The sequence below is a fragment of the Pezoporus flaviventris genome, unplaced genomic scaffold (genome assembly GCF_033815535.1).
Source record: "Pezoporus flaviventris isolate CSIRO_AGI_PZ_B2104156 unplaced genomic scaffold, CSIRO_AGI_Pfla_v1 ptg000078l, whole genome shotgun sequence".
NCBI lineage: Eukaryota > Metazoa > Chordata > Aves > Psittaciformes > Psittacidae > Pezoporus > Pezoporus flaviventris.
In genome coordinates, this window is record NW_026892626.1 from 11,464,242 (window position 1) to 11,479,639 (window position 15,398).

General features: G+C 39.4%; 1 protein-coding gene across 1 annotated transcript in view; it reads left to right on the forward strand.

Moving 5' to 3' along the window:
- OTOA (otoancorin) overlaps positions 1 to 15,398 on the forward strand; it is a 37,625-nt gene extending 22,227 nt beyond the window's left edge. The window contains 9 exon segments of the mRNA XM_061473313.1: positions 142 to 235; positions 2,442 to 2,571; positions 6,144 to 6,331; positions 9,897 to 10,052; positions 11,476 to 11,618; positions 12,011 to 12,147; positions 13,149 to 13,246; positions 15,109 to 15,315; positions 15,318 to 15,398. Of these exon segments, the coding sequence (XP_061329297.1) occupies positions 142 to 235; positions 2,442 to 2,571; positions 6,144 to 6,331; positions 9,897 to 10,052; positions 11,476 to 11,618; positions 12,011 to 12,147; positions 13,149 to 13,246; positions 15,109 to 15,315; positions 15,318 to 15,398 (1,234 nt within the window).

The window sequence follows — 15,398 nt, forward strand, 5'->3', positions numbered from 1 at the left end:
TCTGTTGCTAATAAGCAATTGGCATAGAATGTCTGTGTTTCAGACATATATGATACAGTATAAAGAAACCCTGTGCAATTTTAGTATAATTTTGATTGAAAACATTATTCATTAATGTAATTTTCCAAAATATTTCTTCAGTTTCCCGAGCAACTGGACAGCGGAAACGACATTAGATGTTGGACCATTCATAACTCTGCTGTCAAAAGGGGAATTAAACATCCTTGCTGAAAAGGTATGTTTTTAATATACTTTTTAAATTTGTAAAAGATAATGCTAGAATTTTGCTTTGTGAATGTCATGGAATCATTTAGGTTGGAAAAGACCCTTAAGATCATTGAGTCCAACCATTAGTAGTACTGCCAAGTTCACCAAAGTTCACTGCTAAACCATGTCCCTCAGTGCCACATCTACATGTCTTTTAAGTACCTCCGTAGCTGGTGAATTAACCACTTCTCTGGGCAGCCTGTTCCAATGCTTTACAACCCTTTTGGTGAAGAATTTTTTCTGAATGTCTAACCTAAACCTCCCCTGGTGCAACTTGAGGCTTTTACCTCTTGTCCTATCACTTGTTACTTGGGAGAAGAGACTGACACCCACTTCGCTACAACCTCCTGCAAACTATTAGGTACTTGTAGAGAGAAGTAAGGTCATAATGCAGTCTATGTGACCTGAATGCTAAACTAGGTAAATAATTCTCTTGGCAAGGAACTGTGTGTATTGCTTTCACACATTCTCCACTCCATCAAAATTTCTTCTTCAAAGTAGTGGTAGTATAACCAATTATAGAACCATAGAATAGTTTGGGTTGGAAAGGACCTTAAGATCATTTAGTTTCAATCCCCCTGCTGTGGGCAGGGACACCTCACACTAAACCACGTACCCCAAGCCTCCATCCAACCTGACCCTGAACAGTCAGGGGTGGAGCATTCACAACTTCCTTGTGCAACCCATTCCAATGCCTTGCAGTAAAGAACTTCTTCCTTTTATCTAACCTAAACTTCCCCTGTTCACATTTGAACCTATTACCCCTTGTTCTAGTACGACAAAGAGTCCCTCCCCAGAATCCCTGTGGGCCCCCTTCAGATACTGGAAGGCTGCTATGAGGTCTCCACGCAGCCTTCTCTTCTCCAGGCTGAACAGCCCCAATTTTCTCAGCCTGTCTTCATATGGGAGGTGATCCCATGATCATCCTCATGGCCCTCCTCTGGACTTGTTCCAACAGTTCCATGTCCTTTTTATGTTGAGGACACCAGAAGTGCACACAGTACTCCCGGTGAGGTCTCACGAGAGCAGAGTAGAGGGGCAGGATCACCTCCTTCAACCTGCTGGTCATGCTCCTTTTGATGCAGCCCAGGGTATGGTTGGCTTTCTGGGCTGCGAGCACACAGTGCTGGATTATGTTAAGTTTCTCATCAGTCAACACACCCAGGTCCTTCTCCGCAGGGCTACTCTGAATCTCTTCTCCACCCAGCCTGTAGCTGTGCCTGGGATTGCCCCAACCCAGGTGTAGGATCTTGCACTTGACTTAGTTGAACTTCATGAGGTTGGCATTATATTCATGTATACAATAATAATTATATATTGTCATGTAGGAAAAAACCCAGTGCATTTATAGTGACAGAGACTCAAACATTTTTAGTACTTTATACCTTGCAGTGTTGTTTCCTCCCTTCTCCTACCTTCCAACCATGAAAGTTGTGTTTCTTATCCTATTAATGAGATCATACTGATTAAATTAGCATTTACTCATGTGGCCCTTTGCCCTAGGGCCAGTGTAGCATATGTAACAGTGAGCCTCAGCATTGCACTTTGTAGTTTCTTTGCCCTCTTTAGTTCTTCTAATCTTGTAATGTTTATGTATAGGACTAAACTATACTGGAATGAGGAATTAATTCTTCAAAAGTAATATGTGAGCACAGTCAGTAAATATTCCTCAGAAGATAATGTTTGTAACTGAACAAATAGAACAGGACTCTTCCACTGAAAGAAAGTTGTCTAGCACAGTGGAGAAGAGAGGTCAAAAAAGCCTAAAACACGTGAATAGGTTAAAATTATTTCTCTTAATTTAATTGGGTCCCTATCCTCAATTCTTATACTTATCTGACAAATTTAAGGCAAAATAAAGTACTTTCTGTACTACACACACTGAAATGGTGGAACTCATTGTTACAGGAGGATCTGGACACAGACTGCAATAAGACAGTGCTCAGGTGTTGCTGAGAGGGCATACAAGAGGGAGAATCATTCAGAATTTGCTTTGTTTCCTCTTTTTTTTTTTTTCCCTCAGATGTATGCTGTTGACCTTTGGAGTAGCAGCAAATTTACTCTCCTTTTCTAAACATCTGCACATATAGGAAGGAGGTCTGCACAATCTTTCTCTGCAAACTGGTTTGTTTTAAAAGGGAAAAGTCCTACTTATTCTTTCTTTCCTTTTGAAGTTCCCAGATATCATTTTACAAATAGCAAAGACAAGCGGACCAATTTCTTCAGCTGAAGAGCTTCTATCAACTGTATTTGAATCTGTCTCCAATGCCACTGCCAACATCAAATCACCTGTCACCAGACCTGGTCAGTATTTCACATGGTATCAGTCAAAGTTACAGATTTACAATGGTGCCATTTTGGGCTGTGCTGGTGCAGTTCAAACAGACTTTTTTGTTTCACTTTATCATTAAATACATTCTGAGAAGCCAAACAACAAAAAGCAAAGCCTCAAATAATTTAAAGAGGGTCAGACTTACAGCAAAACCAGTTAGTCTTTGTTCTCTTGCCCATGGTTGTCTGATACATTGACCAATTGCTGAAACACTTAATTTCATTACAGGATTGCACAGTTAAGCATCTTCTGGAATTTATCTGACTGCACAAAGGAGAAAGATGAATTATTTGAGTTAGAAGGTTTTGTTTATTTTAACTTTCCTGTGTAATTTAAGTGAAAATCCTTGAATTAAAAACCTATGAAGGTGATAAGTTACTGTTGTGCCAAAAGATTGCACACAGCTAATCTTTTGCCAGACATGGGCATATGTTGACTCGGCTGTTCTTAAATCTACATTGATGGCACCGTGTTTTGTCTGTCCAAATGGACAAAGTTTGCTATAATCTAAAAAGTATTTTAATTGGCAACTGAACTAATCTATTAGTGACATTATCTCTAGTAACAAATGGATCATTTTCTTTGTATAAGGTACATTCTTTGACTATATTCTGTTACTACAATAACTTTATTCTTTCTCTTGAAATTCACCCAGGCAGAATTTTTAAGCTATGCCATCCTATGCCATGGATAACAGCCCTACTAGGGGCCGAGGCTTTGGAAAGCGCTAATGGGAATTTAGACCCCCACAATTTCAAGGAGTTTGTTACTGTTTGCGTTTATGTCTGAAAGTTTTCCCATTGGTTCTCTGCCCAAGAGAATACAGATCCAAACTCTCAGCAAGCCCTTGAGGCACCATGGAAATCCATCTGCTTGTATAATGATAACTGTGTATCTCTGGGGATGAATTTTTGCTCCTGATACTGCTGTATTTGTATACAGAGAGAGACAGAGGGTGTTCTACAGAGTTGTAGTTTTACATAGCCTGGAAAAAAAACATGACCTCTGTTGATCAGAGGAGTCATTACACAGCTAACATGCTCTATAAAGTGCAGAATCTATCTGGTGGAATAGCAGTGTTTGTCCATCTGTATGAATGAAATTCACTCTTCCTTTAACAAGTAAACCATCAGATCACCAGTCTTTAAACATGGCACACAGGACTAGAGGTTCCGCATCAGGCAATTCTGTATGTTTGTGTCTTTACATGTGCTTTATTAGGCTGAGATCACAACACCATGAATCCCAAAGACTTCTTTAAGCATGCTAACTCAGGTACAGCCCAGTTGCAGAGCACTCTCATCTGCATTGCAAGGACCAAACTTGCCAGTGAAGCTAATGATCTTTGTCAAAGGGTAACTTGGCTCCAGGGCTATGAGAACTTGTCATTCACTTTGGGTGCATGAGCTCAGCTGAGGGGGTATCTGGAAGATAAAAATTTGAAGGATTTTTCATGCTAGTCTAAGAAATATTTCCACAGTTCAAGTGTGTTACTGAAGTTCTGTTACCAAACATCAACTCCACACAACTCACACAGTCATTTCAATAAGGAATTAAATTTTATGGCTGATTTGGCTCTTATCTCATATTATGATATGGCTGTAACTCACTAAAACATTGGGTATTGTGCAAATGGCTCTGGAATAACACTGATGCTCTTCATGGTACCAACCTGCTATTTTACATTTCTCGCAGTCCCATTGTAAGCTAATGTTAATAACGATAACAATTAGCAGTGTCAGAGTTCTTACATCTCTGTCTGCATCAAGAAAAAAAGGTAGTACTTAGAGCAAAATGGAAAATAGGAGGTAAAATGTGGAAATCGTGTGCCTGAGGTGCTACTGGAAAGCAGTGGCAATGCTGGAAAAAGAATTCAAGTTATTTACTTCAAGCACTGAGATATTATACTATGTTACATATAGTATACGTTCTTCATCAAACTAAATGCAATTATATAGCAAAAGGAAGAGTGAAGTAGTATCAGACACAGGAAGCAAAGCCAGGAGTCTAGTTAATATTTCCCTCTGTAATTGCACCAGTGTATCTGGTGTGTTACAAATAATAAAATCAATATTTTTTTTTTTTTTTGTAAGAACACAAAATATTAGGTTTACTTGACTTGGGGAAGGGAACTGCATTGTGTCTTGATGGGTAGTATTTACATAATAAAAGCTGACCTTTTGCAGCAGGGGAAAGTGAAACAATGCAGCTTCACAAGAGGGTGGTGTAAAGGGAGAGCAGAATGTCAGCTGGTACAGTGGAAGCTGAACAACATTTTCGTTTGCTCAACAGATTCAGTCTTTTCTGTGTTCTACCCACTACTGCAGCTTCCTTTGATGCAAGTAAATCCCTTCTCTGCCTCCTTTCAAAGTACAAATCTACTTTGTATATCCTCACTTTAATTTGTCTATCTGAGGGAGCTTAGCTCAGGCACAGCATCTGTGAAGTTCTTGGGTTTTACTGGTAACAACCGTATCCGAAGACACGTAGGGATTATTTGGTTTAGGTAATTATTAAATAAGGTTTTCCTAAATTAGTGACAGGACAGAGAGCAGTAAGCCACTACATTAGGATTCTAATTTCTGCTTTCCATCAATATTAGAGGTAGATTATGCCAACAGAGACCAGGATTTGTTAAAACACAGAATGGAAGCTGTCTCATTTGATCATGCATAGCACCAGAACCTGACCATAAATATGATTTTTTAAAATGGAGTTTTTCTGTCCATACAGTTTTGTTGTAAGTGAGCAGCCCTCTCTAGATTCTGACGTTTTAACAACATGCTTGACATAAAGAACAAGCACCATGCTTCTCTGACACATCCAGCTTCTGTCTTCACCTTGTTTAAATGTCAGGCAAGTCTTGCAAGACATACGTCTTTGTCAGGGTGTTTCAGAGTAAAAGGACCTCTCATGTCTGTTATTTTTCCTGTTCAACTGGAATCACATACGTGCTGTTTGAATGTGAGGTTTATTCAGCTGCAACATTTTTCTGTGAACAGTGACATAGCTGTATGGAGACTTCCACCAAGGTCATCCCAAAGATTTGCATTTCATTTTTACTTGAAGCGAGGCTCCCAGAGAACAATGGTTTTACCTCAGAATAAGCTCTTGCTTGGGTTTTGATGCCTTTAGGGAATTAGACTTGAAAGAAACTTGCAAGATACTGGTTGTTCTTATTGCACACATCCAGATTTTAATTTTATTGTGCCATCCTGTATTGTAACTGTTCTGAAATATGTCTGCTCTTGTTTTCTTTTCCAGCATGCACTACCTTTGGAGGACAAAGAATATAACTTAATTTCTTCCAAGTTAGGCAAATTCTAGTTTTATATCTAGGACAATGTAAATATTTAACAGTGTTAATATTTAACAATGTAACTATTTAAAGAAATTATTTTATTGCAAGATAATTAATTTATCGATATCACATCAGCTGCAGTTAATTCACAAACTGTCACCTTCTTGAATCTCTATATATTGCTTTGATTTCCTTTTTACAGTCTCCTTGAAGAAAACTCTTTCTATTTCACTTTTTTTCCAGATTGCCTGGGAACCAGAGTTCCTACTTCAGATGAAATCATTAAATTAGCAGAAGCAAATGTCTTTTGGTCAGTTCAGGAACTGAAATGCATGGACGCAGGGACTTTTGACAAAAATGTGGAACTTCTTGGGACTGTCTCTGGTTTTAACAGTTCTCAGCTTATTGCCTTGAAGGAAAAAGCCAAGCAGGTAACTATCCTGTCTGTGAAGGAAAATTAAATCCATAATTTGATTTGCTGCTATTGAACTATGCAGTTATAAAATAACTGTGCTATGGCAATGTGTCTACTGCTGCAAGAATATCTGTTGTTTATTGGAAAAATAATATGAGATGGTGGTAGAAGAATATTGCCCTTGCTTTAGAGTCAATAAGCAAGTAGTTCTGAGCTATTGGCAGCTGAAAAATGTAAGTGCTTTTAATTTCTTTTCAGTTGTTTGCTTCTCACTTTTCTTTCATAAATGAAAAATCAGCAAGCAGTACTATAGGCTGTTGATTGGTCTGCTGAGAATTAAATTTGGCACATTAAACTGTCTACATCAGTGTTAAATATAGTTTATAGTGGTGCAAAACCAAACTGACTGAGAGATACTGTTATTAGATGAATAAAGCTTGTTCTACCTCCTTATCACAGGCAGGGACAAACCCATCGGTAGGAAATTGTAGGGAGGAAAAAACACACATGCATTTAGTCTGTCTTTACTAGGATATTACTGATGAGTGCAAGTTAAAGAAGCAGAGCAGAAAGAAGACTTCTATATTTGCCAGGCTGTAAATTTATAGAGAGGAACAGGGCTGTAGTCTCAGCTCTCACCACCATTCCTGCAGCACTGCTGGCACCTCTTTCTTTCAGAGTGCAGCAATGCAGCTCCTCTGGAGCTCCTCAGAGAGGTACTTGCCCTGGCTTCATTCTGTACGTGATGCCCATACTGCAGCAGCAGTGCAGGACTGAAACCTCTCCTCATCTGGCACTGCAGCGCAGGATTTGTGCCAGAGTACTCAGGGGAGAGGGGGGTGCATTTCAGCACCCTGCATCTGGTGCAGAGCATCAGCAAGGTGTCTGGGCTCTGAGCAATGCTGCCTTGGCCAGCTATGGGCTGGGAGAGAAGTCAGACCCCATCCCTGTTGGTGTTGTACTTCTCCCTGAGGGTGACCCTTTGCTGCTTTGTGGTTGCTGCACTGCCAAGGAACCCAAACATACTTGTGTTCCAGCAAGGAAAAGCCTTAGGGTGCAGTAAAACAAGTTGTTTTGGTTGCAGAAAACCCAGAGGTGAAGAGGTTACCATCCCCAGCTGATCTTCAGCTTCCTGTCACCAGCATCTGCTGGAAGTTATCTGCTGTTTCCATCTCTGCATGACTAGCTGCTCTGTAATCCTGTTCTGTCAAAATGATCCAACATTTAAAAAGTCATTTTTAGGCTCCATCTGATGATTCTGACAGAATGAGGTTAGGGAGCATCTACAAGTGCAGTTGGTTGTGAGCAGGACAAGTGCAGATGCTTGGAGATCTGAGGCTGTGACCTCTGGAGGAAAGCAGAGCAGGGGACAAGGTGGGCCTGGGCAGCATCTCCTTAAACCACCAGCTGCAGCCAAAACAGGGAAGCTGATCATGACTTTTGGGTAGATAAGACAACAGTGCAGTTTTTAGCAATGAAGCTCCACTTCTAAAACTCCTGTACTGCAACTGCTCAAAGAGAAGTAGCACTAACCAGATTCCAAGGGCAGATGGTGACTCCCTGCAATTCTGTCTCTGCTGCCTTGTTGCAGCAGGGCAACAGCCCACTGCATAAAATGCATTCTTCCCAAGACATCTTCCTTCTATCAGCATGGAGACATGTGAGTTGGAAAAGGGAGGGAAAAAAAATACAATCCTAGAAGAAAATAAAGCCAGTGCTTATCCAAGATAATGGGAACTAAAACATTTTACAGCAGTGCAACATAATCATATACCTAGAGAGCGATACCCGCTGTAGAGAAATTGCCAACAAGTTTAATACACTCATATCCCAGCTATATGCAATTCAAAGATACACAGATCTGCAGTGCACTGCATGAAATTATACTCTGTCTATATGAGTGTTTGAGGGCAGATTGCTGCTAGACAAAAACAGACTTCCTATATATTAGTTGGCAAAATGCAATGGGCTGTTACAGTGAAAGTCAAGCATGAGAAATCAGACAGTACAGAGAAAGAACTTTGTAATTATATGCACATGATGCTGTTATGTTATTAACTAAAGGGCATCTTTGATTAAAGGTTTGATTAAGCCACCTTTAATTTCTCCTAAATCGATTGAATTTCCCTAAAAGAAACTGTGTACTGCTCATTGTTCCAAACTAATACAAAAAGTCTAGTTATCAGATTGTGCCTAATGAAAGTAAGAAGCTTAGCTCACTCATAAGTGGAAGGTCTCCAAGCTCTGTGATAGTAACAGATGTATGGATCTGCAGTCTCTAGGTGAATGAGGACAAAGGAGTGTTTTATTTTCATATGTTGTGTTATTTATATCATTATATCTGAGATTTCATCCAGTGCTGTCAGATAATATTGTTTATGAAGTACTTCAAATTCTGTAGTTTATGACCTAAATCAAGAAATAGACACACGACATTTATAACTGCATGTGTTTCATGTATCTCTTAAGCTAGAGAATAAAGAGCTTTAAAATTGGGCTAATGCTTTCTACTATCTATTTTCTTTGGAAAAGATTGAAATTTCCCAGGCTTAGACTCTTTTTTCTGTTCTTTATGACATCGTAAAACCAGCATAAAAGATCTGGTGGAAACTCAGGCCCAGCAAAGCATCTTCTAAACATGTAATACCTGTCTTGTGCAAGTCACTTCCTCCAGCTAAAAGCCAGTGTCTTTTTTTCTGTAAAGACAATTGGCCGCATCCTAAGAGGTACTGACCACTGATCACCGTGTTGTGTCATTTCCAACTAAATGTAATTGGCATCTCTTCCCTCTGCAAATTCAACTCTTGATGGACCTTCATTGTTCCTTATTCTGACAGACCTTTTCCTGAAATCAAAATTTTCTTAGAGTTGATGTGTGACAGCTTTTGAATCGCTGTAACGATATCACAGATAAGGTTAAAACCACTGGAACTTGTCAGTTTAGATACATTGGTACTGGTTTAGAAGAGTTCCTGCCTATTTCTTTGTTTTTTACAGAGCTTTACAGATTTAACTGTATCAATACTTACAAACACATTTAAATTATTAATTTTTTTTTTATATTGCATGCACACAAGCTAGAAATCAGAACTTTAGTAACTGGCTGTTTGTCTGTATTACCTGATTCTCTACTTCGATTTCTGCTTTTCTGGTCAATGACTGAGCCAGAATAACTGCTCATAAAGGCAATTTAAGGTCACTCCACCAGAGTAATTGCAGCTACTGTGGAAGTCTGGGTTGTCCAGGTGCTGCTTTCATGGTAGTGGTGTAGCAGTGTGGATCTCAGCACAGACTTGCATTTTCATTGGTTTTAGTAGTACTTGCTCCTACAGCAACACTTCCGGGAGTCCCTGTGCTGACTTATCAACAAGCTCAAGCTGTACAAATTACAGCATTTTTAGATAAACTAACCATTATTAGTGTAGAACCTCAAAAACCTTCACAGTACACAAGCTCTGCCTTTGGTATGAAAAGAGGCATACTCCTGGTATTGGGACTTTATAAATCAACGGGTTTGAGAATGGTGTATATGGAGGAAGATACATAATGATCTATTAGACATTAATGAATCTCTTCTAAAGGTTTGGGGATTGCTGCCAGACTGGAAGAGTTATCATATTGTTTCCCTGGGCCGCATTGCTCTAGCACTCACTGAACATGAAATTGAAGAGCTGGATTTGCATTCTATTGACACCATTTCTGTACTTAGTCAGCAAACAGGATGGACTCTTACCCAGGTAAGTATGTTACTGGAGGTACTCCTGGTGAAAAGCCCTGGATTCCCACCCATTGGGAGTGAAGTCCTAGAAACAGATATAGCAATCCACACTACCCCCTGCTGCTTTTCTGCAGCTGTGACCCCAGTGAAAGTGGGCAGGTAGGTCAGCACTGATGTCTGCCTCGCTGCTGGCTTCCCTGGTGAGATGGCACAGAGGACATCAATCGCTTTCAATTGTGATGGTGATGAATGTATTCTTTAGCACTTGCCCACTAAATAGTAGAAAGAGGTCAGCAGCTCATCTCACCCTAGCCCTACAATAGATACTACTGCTAGGAGATACTAACCCTTCCTAAGAGTAATCACTGAAGAGGTAGTGTGGCCCCAGCCCCAGCATCCACTACCATAGAAGCCTAAGTTATTAGCAAATATGCCCCTCACATCTTCCTTTCTTTGAATAATTACTAGTTATGTCAATGGGACTTTCATAAAAAGAGTTAAAAGCTTTTATTGCATATGCAATTGGCAGCATATTTCTGACTTTGGGACCCATACCATCAGGGCTCCTCAGCTGCACAGATGCTGTATGGTGGCAGGCAGCTTTGGCAAAATATCACACATCCATGTAATAGATTCTCATTCTGAAGAGCACCATCAGAAAGCAGCACTTGTGGGGGAGGGGGGGATTTATACAGTATTAATTGGCTTTTGAGGTTTCCTGCTGTCAGTAAGAATAGCTGGTTAAGAGGCTCATCCTACCTAACTTCAGTTGTCTAGACGTTAGGCAGCTAGTTTAAGCTAATCATTTGAGGCTCAGCATTGTGGATTAGGAAATCTTGGAATATGCTTATTCCTTTTGCTGACTTTGGTGGATGCCTTGGTGGCAGGCTTAAGCTAGATACATAGTTTTTAAATGGTTAACTTAGAATGAGCACTGTCCTAAATGACTTAGGCTTGCAGAAGCATTTTAGTACCAATATCCCATTCATATCTGAAAACTATGCCTAAACACAGGTCATCACCTGTAGGTGACTCTTCGATAAGACAACCTGAGGATTAGGAAAAACTAAAAATTTCATACTGAACCCCTTGAGTAATTTGTTTTCTTACAGCAATTTAAATGAATTGGGCAGTTCTGTTGGTAACTCAGTGCCTGTTTCTTCTGGTGAAGTGTTTGCTTGTGACCTGGGTCACAAGCAGAGGTACAAAGTGCTTTCAAATCACTTGCACTTGGGAAGTGGTTGTGTAACAGTGCTTTGTTTAAGAGTCACATACAGATTGTGACAATGCTGCTCCTGAATATGGCAAAGTTACAATTAATTATATCAGGGAGCCTCAGGATTACATACGGTACATGGCTTCTAGTAAGATTTTGAGCTTTAGTAACAAAGCCTTCAATTATATTTACTCTGTTCATGCATAATATTTTACTGCTTTTGTAGGCAAGATCTATTTTGCAAGGTTTTCTAGAAGACTCTGGCCAGACAATCAGTACACTGAAAAGCTTTGATTTAGTTGGATTAGGAGCTATTCTCTGTGCTTTGAACTCCACAGAAATCATGTCCATAAGGCCTGCTGAATTCAGGTAATATATTTAATACTTAATGAAATATTCATTAGTATCTCTGTTGATAACATTTATTGTGCATTTTTTTTCCTTCAAGATTTCCAGAGCCTAAAGGATGCTATTTTACATTTTAAATGCATTTAGAAAGGTAATAACTATTACAGAAGGTGTACACTAGATACTTAAAATATATTCTATTTTAGGTTTCCTCTGCCATTGATATCTCACCATTTAAGTATTGCGTTGAGAAACCCAGGTTTTTGCTCAAAGTGTTAAACGTTCGTATGCAATTTGTGTACATATGTTTTGAATGGAAAATGGGTTTAGAGACTTCTTACAGTAGACTAAGTATATTCCAGGTATATTTATGTAATTGCAGCATGTAACATTAACTTTGTTGCCTTTTACAGTGCTGCTGTTGCAAGAATTGGCCTGTTGTTTTGTAGCACCCCTGTTCTGAGCCAGTTTAAGAAGATGACAGAATCTGTGTTTGGTACCACTACCAGCTGGAACGGATCTGTTTTGCAGGAAATTGGTACTATAGCAGGTAACAGAAATCAGACTCCAGATGGTGATGGTTCTGAAGCATTGTTATGAAGCATAAAGAGACAGGTTCACAGAGCAGGGCCTTTTTCTAGGCTGGAAAAAGGCATTTCTTCTAGAAAGCAGTTACCTGCAGGGATGGACATTCAGCAATTTCATTAACACTTAAGGAAAAGTTGTGTTATCTCAGTCCATAATGTTCTCTCAGTCCTCTCAAACTGACTTTGGGGAGCATAGCCTTGAAGTCATTTGGGTCCTGTAAGCTGGAATGGGTAAATCAAGGAGGGTGAAACCAGTCAGGTTTTCAAACCCACTCACTGTTTGTCAGCCATGCTGCCACAGGAGTGGCTGTGTTGGGTCAGAGCAGTGCTCTAGCTGACCGAGCATCCTGCCTCCAACAGTGGAAAGAATGGGCTGCCTGGGGAAGAGCGAAAGAGCAGCAGGGTTGTCAGCCTGGAGTGGTACTTCTCTAGAGTGTCCTCACAGTCTCTGAGACTTCCTGAGCCAGAGGTCCCACACAATTTTGTTCATGGATTTTTTTTTTTTCCGTGTAATCACTTAACTGCGCACTGAACTCATAAATTTTAGCATCCCTGATGCCTGCAGCAATGATTCCACACTGTAAGTACCTAATGAGTGAAGAAGTAATTCCCATTGCATGCTTACACTCCCTAATCTTGTATCAGAAGAGGCTGTGAACAAGTATTCCTTAATAATGCTGCTTATGATTTTATTGATTTTTATCACTCTCTCGTTTCCAAAAGTAACTCAGATAGAGTACATTCCATACCATAGCGTACATTCCAGTGGTTAAAGTCAGATGATTTATAATGTTGGAATATAATGAAAGAAAGCAAAAAAAAAGAACCAGTATCTCTCTCCATAACACACTGAAGTAAACCATTTATTAGATGTTTTGTATGAATGCTTAAAATTTGTATTTTCCTAAAAATAATAAAAAGAGCGTTAACTGAGTTGTGTTCTTATTGTGGTTTGGTTTTTTAGGTGGTTTGAATGAGGATGAATTAAAAGCTTTTGATAAAAATTTGATGCCATATTTCCAGCCAGTGGCAATAAGACTTATACCTCCTGAAATTTTCCAAGTAAGAGCTTGGTTACTGAAGATGTAACCGAACTTCTATCATTTTTACTCTAGTATAAATAAACTGCAGCACTGATTTATAGTTTGGTTTTGGGTTTCAGCAAGAATTTTTCTACGGTGTGTTAAGTGAGAGGCAGTCAAGGATCTGAAACATTAACTTTCAGCTATATCATCTGTATTTGTGATGCCCATAAAATATGCTAGATAAGCTTTATTTATTCTTCAGAATGCATCCCAAGGAAAAAGCAAAGATCTAGGGTTGGAAAGCAGGGAACGGACTCTCTTTCTTCCAACCCTATATTCAGATATGAGTTTTCTTCTCTGTTTATTAACATTAGCAAGGATGCTATCATAGCTGCTCTCTGCTGACTATGTAAGAGCTTTTCTATTATCCTAAAATTTGCAACGTTCTCCCAGGTTAGCTCTAAAAAACAGATTGTACAGCAGATACGGATAGAAAGGAATTTCACCCAATTACATCAGATCTGAACGTGGACCAGAAATAAGAACATGGATCTTGAGATCTCTGCCCCAGACATCATTTGACCTAGTGACAAGTTTAATATTCTGCCTATGCTGGTCTCTTTCAGATGCTCAGGCAAGCAATGTACTTATGGATAGATGAGCTAAACAGTTAATTAATTGTGTCAGCTTCCATAAAAGAGAAAAAAACCCTTGACCATTATTTTGCACAGTACCACTGACAGTTTAGATGACCCTGAATTGTCCTTTGTGCAACTGTTTCTTTGAAAAACAGGCAAAACTGAAGATCTATAGCATTTTGTGGAATTTCCTTGAAATAATCATGTTTTGTTAGTAAGAATGGTAACAATGCTACAAAATGTGCTTAATGAATAACGGCACCCTCTTGGAAGAAGTTTTCAGTATTTGAAACATTCAAAGCAGAATTTGATTTTACACAAGTTTTGTGTAACTTCATTTTATGGCTGAATACATTATTCAGTTTCTGGTTTATGAAACATTATGGACATTAATTAAGAAGAGGCTCAATTCAGAATTTCTGGACCCACAGGCATCTGCATGTGTTTATTCAGTTTGAAAAAGCACATCATTTGGCAGACAAAAATCGGGAAGGGTTTGCTCTATTGTCTGACCTACTTGGAAGGGGAATTTAGTCTTTCTAAAGTAGAACCTGGATACAGAATTACTGCAGCAAAGTAGGCTTGCTGTGTAGGAGGGCTAAAATTCTTGTGACTGCAGAATGTTAACTAGTATCAAAGCAATCCAGCATACCCAATACATGCAGGCTTTACAAACTGGTTAATTGCTATGTGATATAAGATAATTACTGTAAGATTATGATTGCCATCTTTCATTTTTAAACTCAAGTTTTAATATGACCAAATTTGAAAGATTTTCAATCTAAATGAGAAAATTGAGTAATGGAATTAAAGCACTTTTTTTTTTCATGTCATTGCTTTACTGCTAACTATAATCAAAGGTCAAATATAGGTTCAAGTGATGTTGCCTGGGAGCAGATGTAAGAGAAAATAAATGACAAAAATGGGAGGATACACAGTGTCATCAGTGTTTGAACAGATCAGAAAAGAAACGGCTGGAAAATTAAACTCCAGCAATATATTGAAGAAATGTTCAATATAGTGTTGGCATAGAAAGCTTTTTCAAACTGTCAGATCCCAGCAACAAAGAGAAGAGTGAGAGCCAGATGAATGGTCAGTAAATGAATGCAGAGGGGGGTTTTAAGCACTATTGAGCTTTTTTTTTTTTTATGGCAACACAATGTTGAAAGCTACTTCCTCTTGTTCCAAATGCAAGGCAATGCTGACTTCTGATTCCTTACCTGCTTTATGTAATTGACAGCCTGGCTTTTATTTCTCCTAGGCATTGTCCCCAGAACAAATAGCAAACCTGGGCCCTGAAAGTGCCGCCATGGTTACCAGGTCACAGCGTGAGCATCTGAATACATCACAGCTCCAAAGCCTTCAGCTGGCACTGGATGGAGCCAGGACAAGCACCCCAGAGACACAAAACACTGCAAGCACTACCCAGGAGGTGCAAATCGCAGCTCCAAGTGGTGAGTATAGTCGCTCCCTTCTTCAGAGAGGGGAAGGACACACAGCAGTGGGGTGTTCAGTCCTGCATCATCCACCAGGATCACACCTGTATTTTGA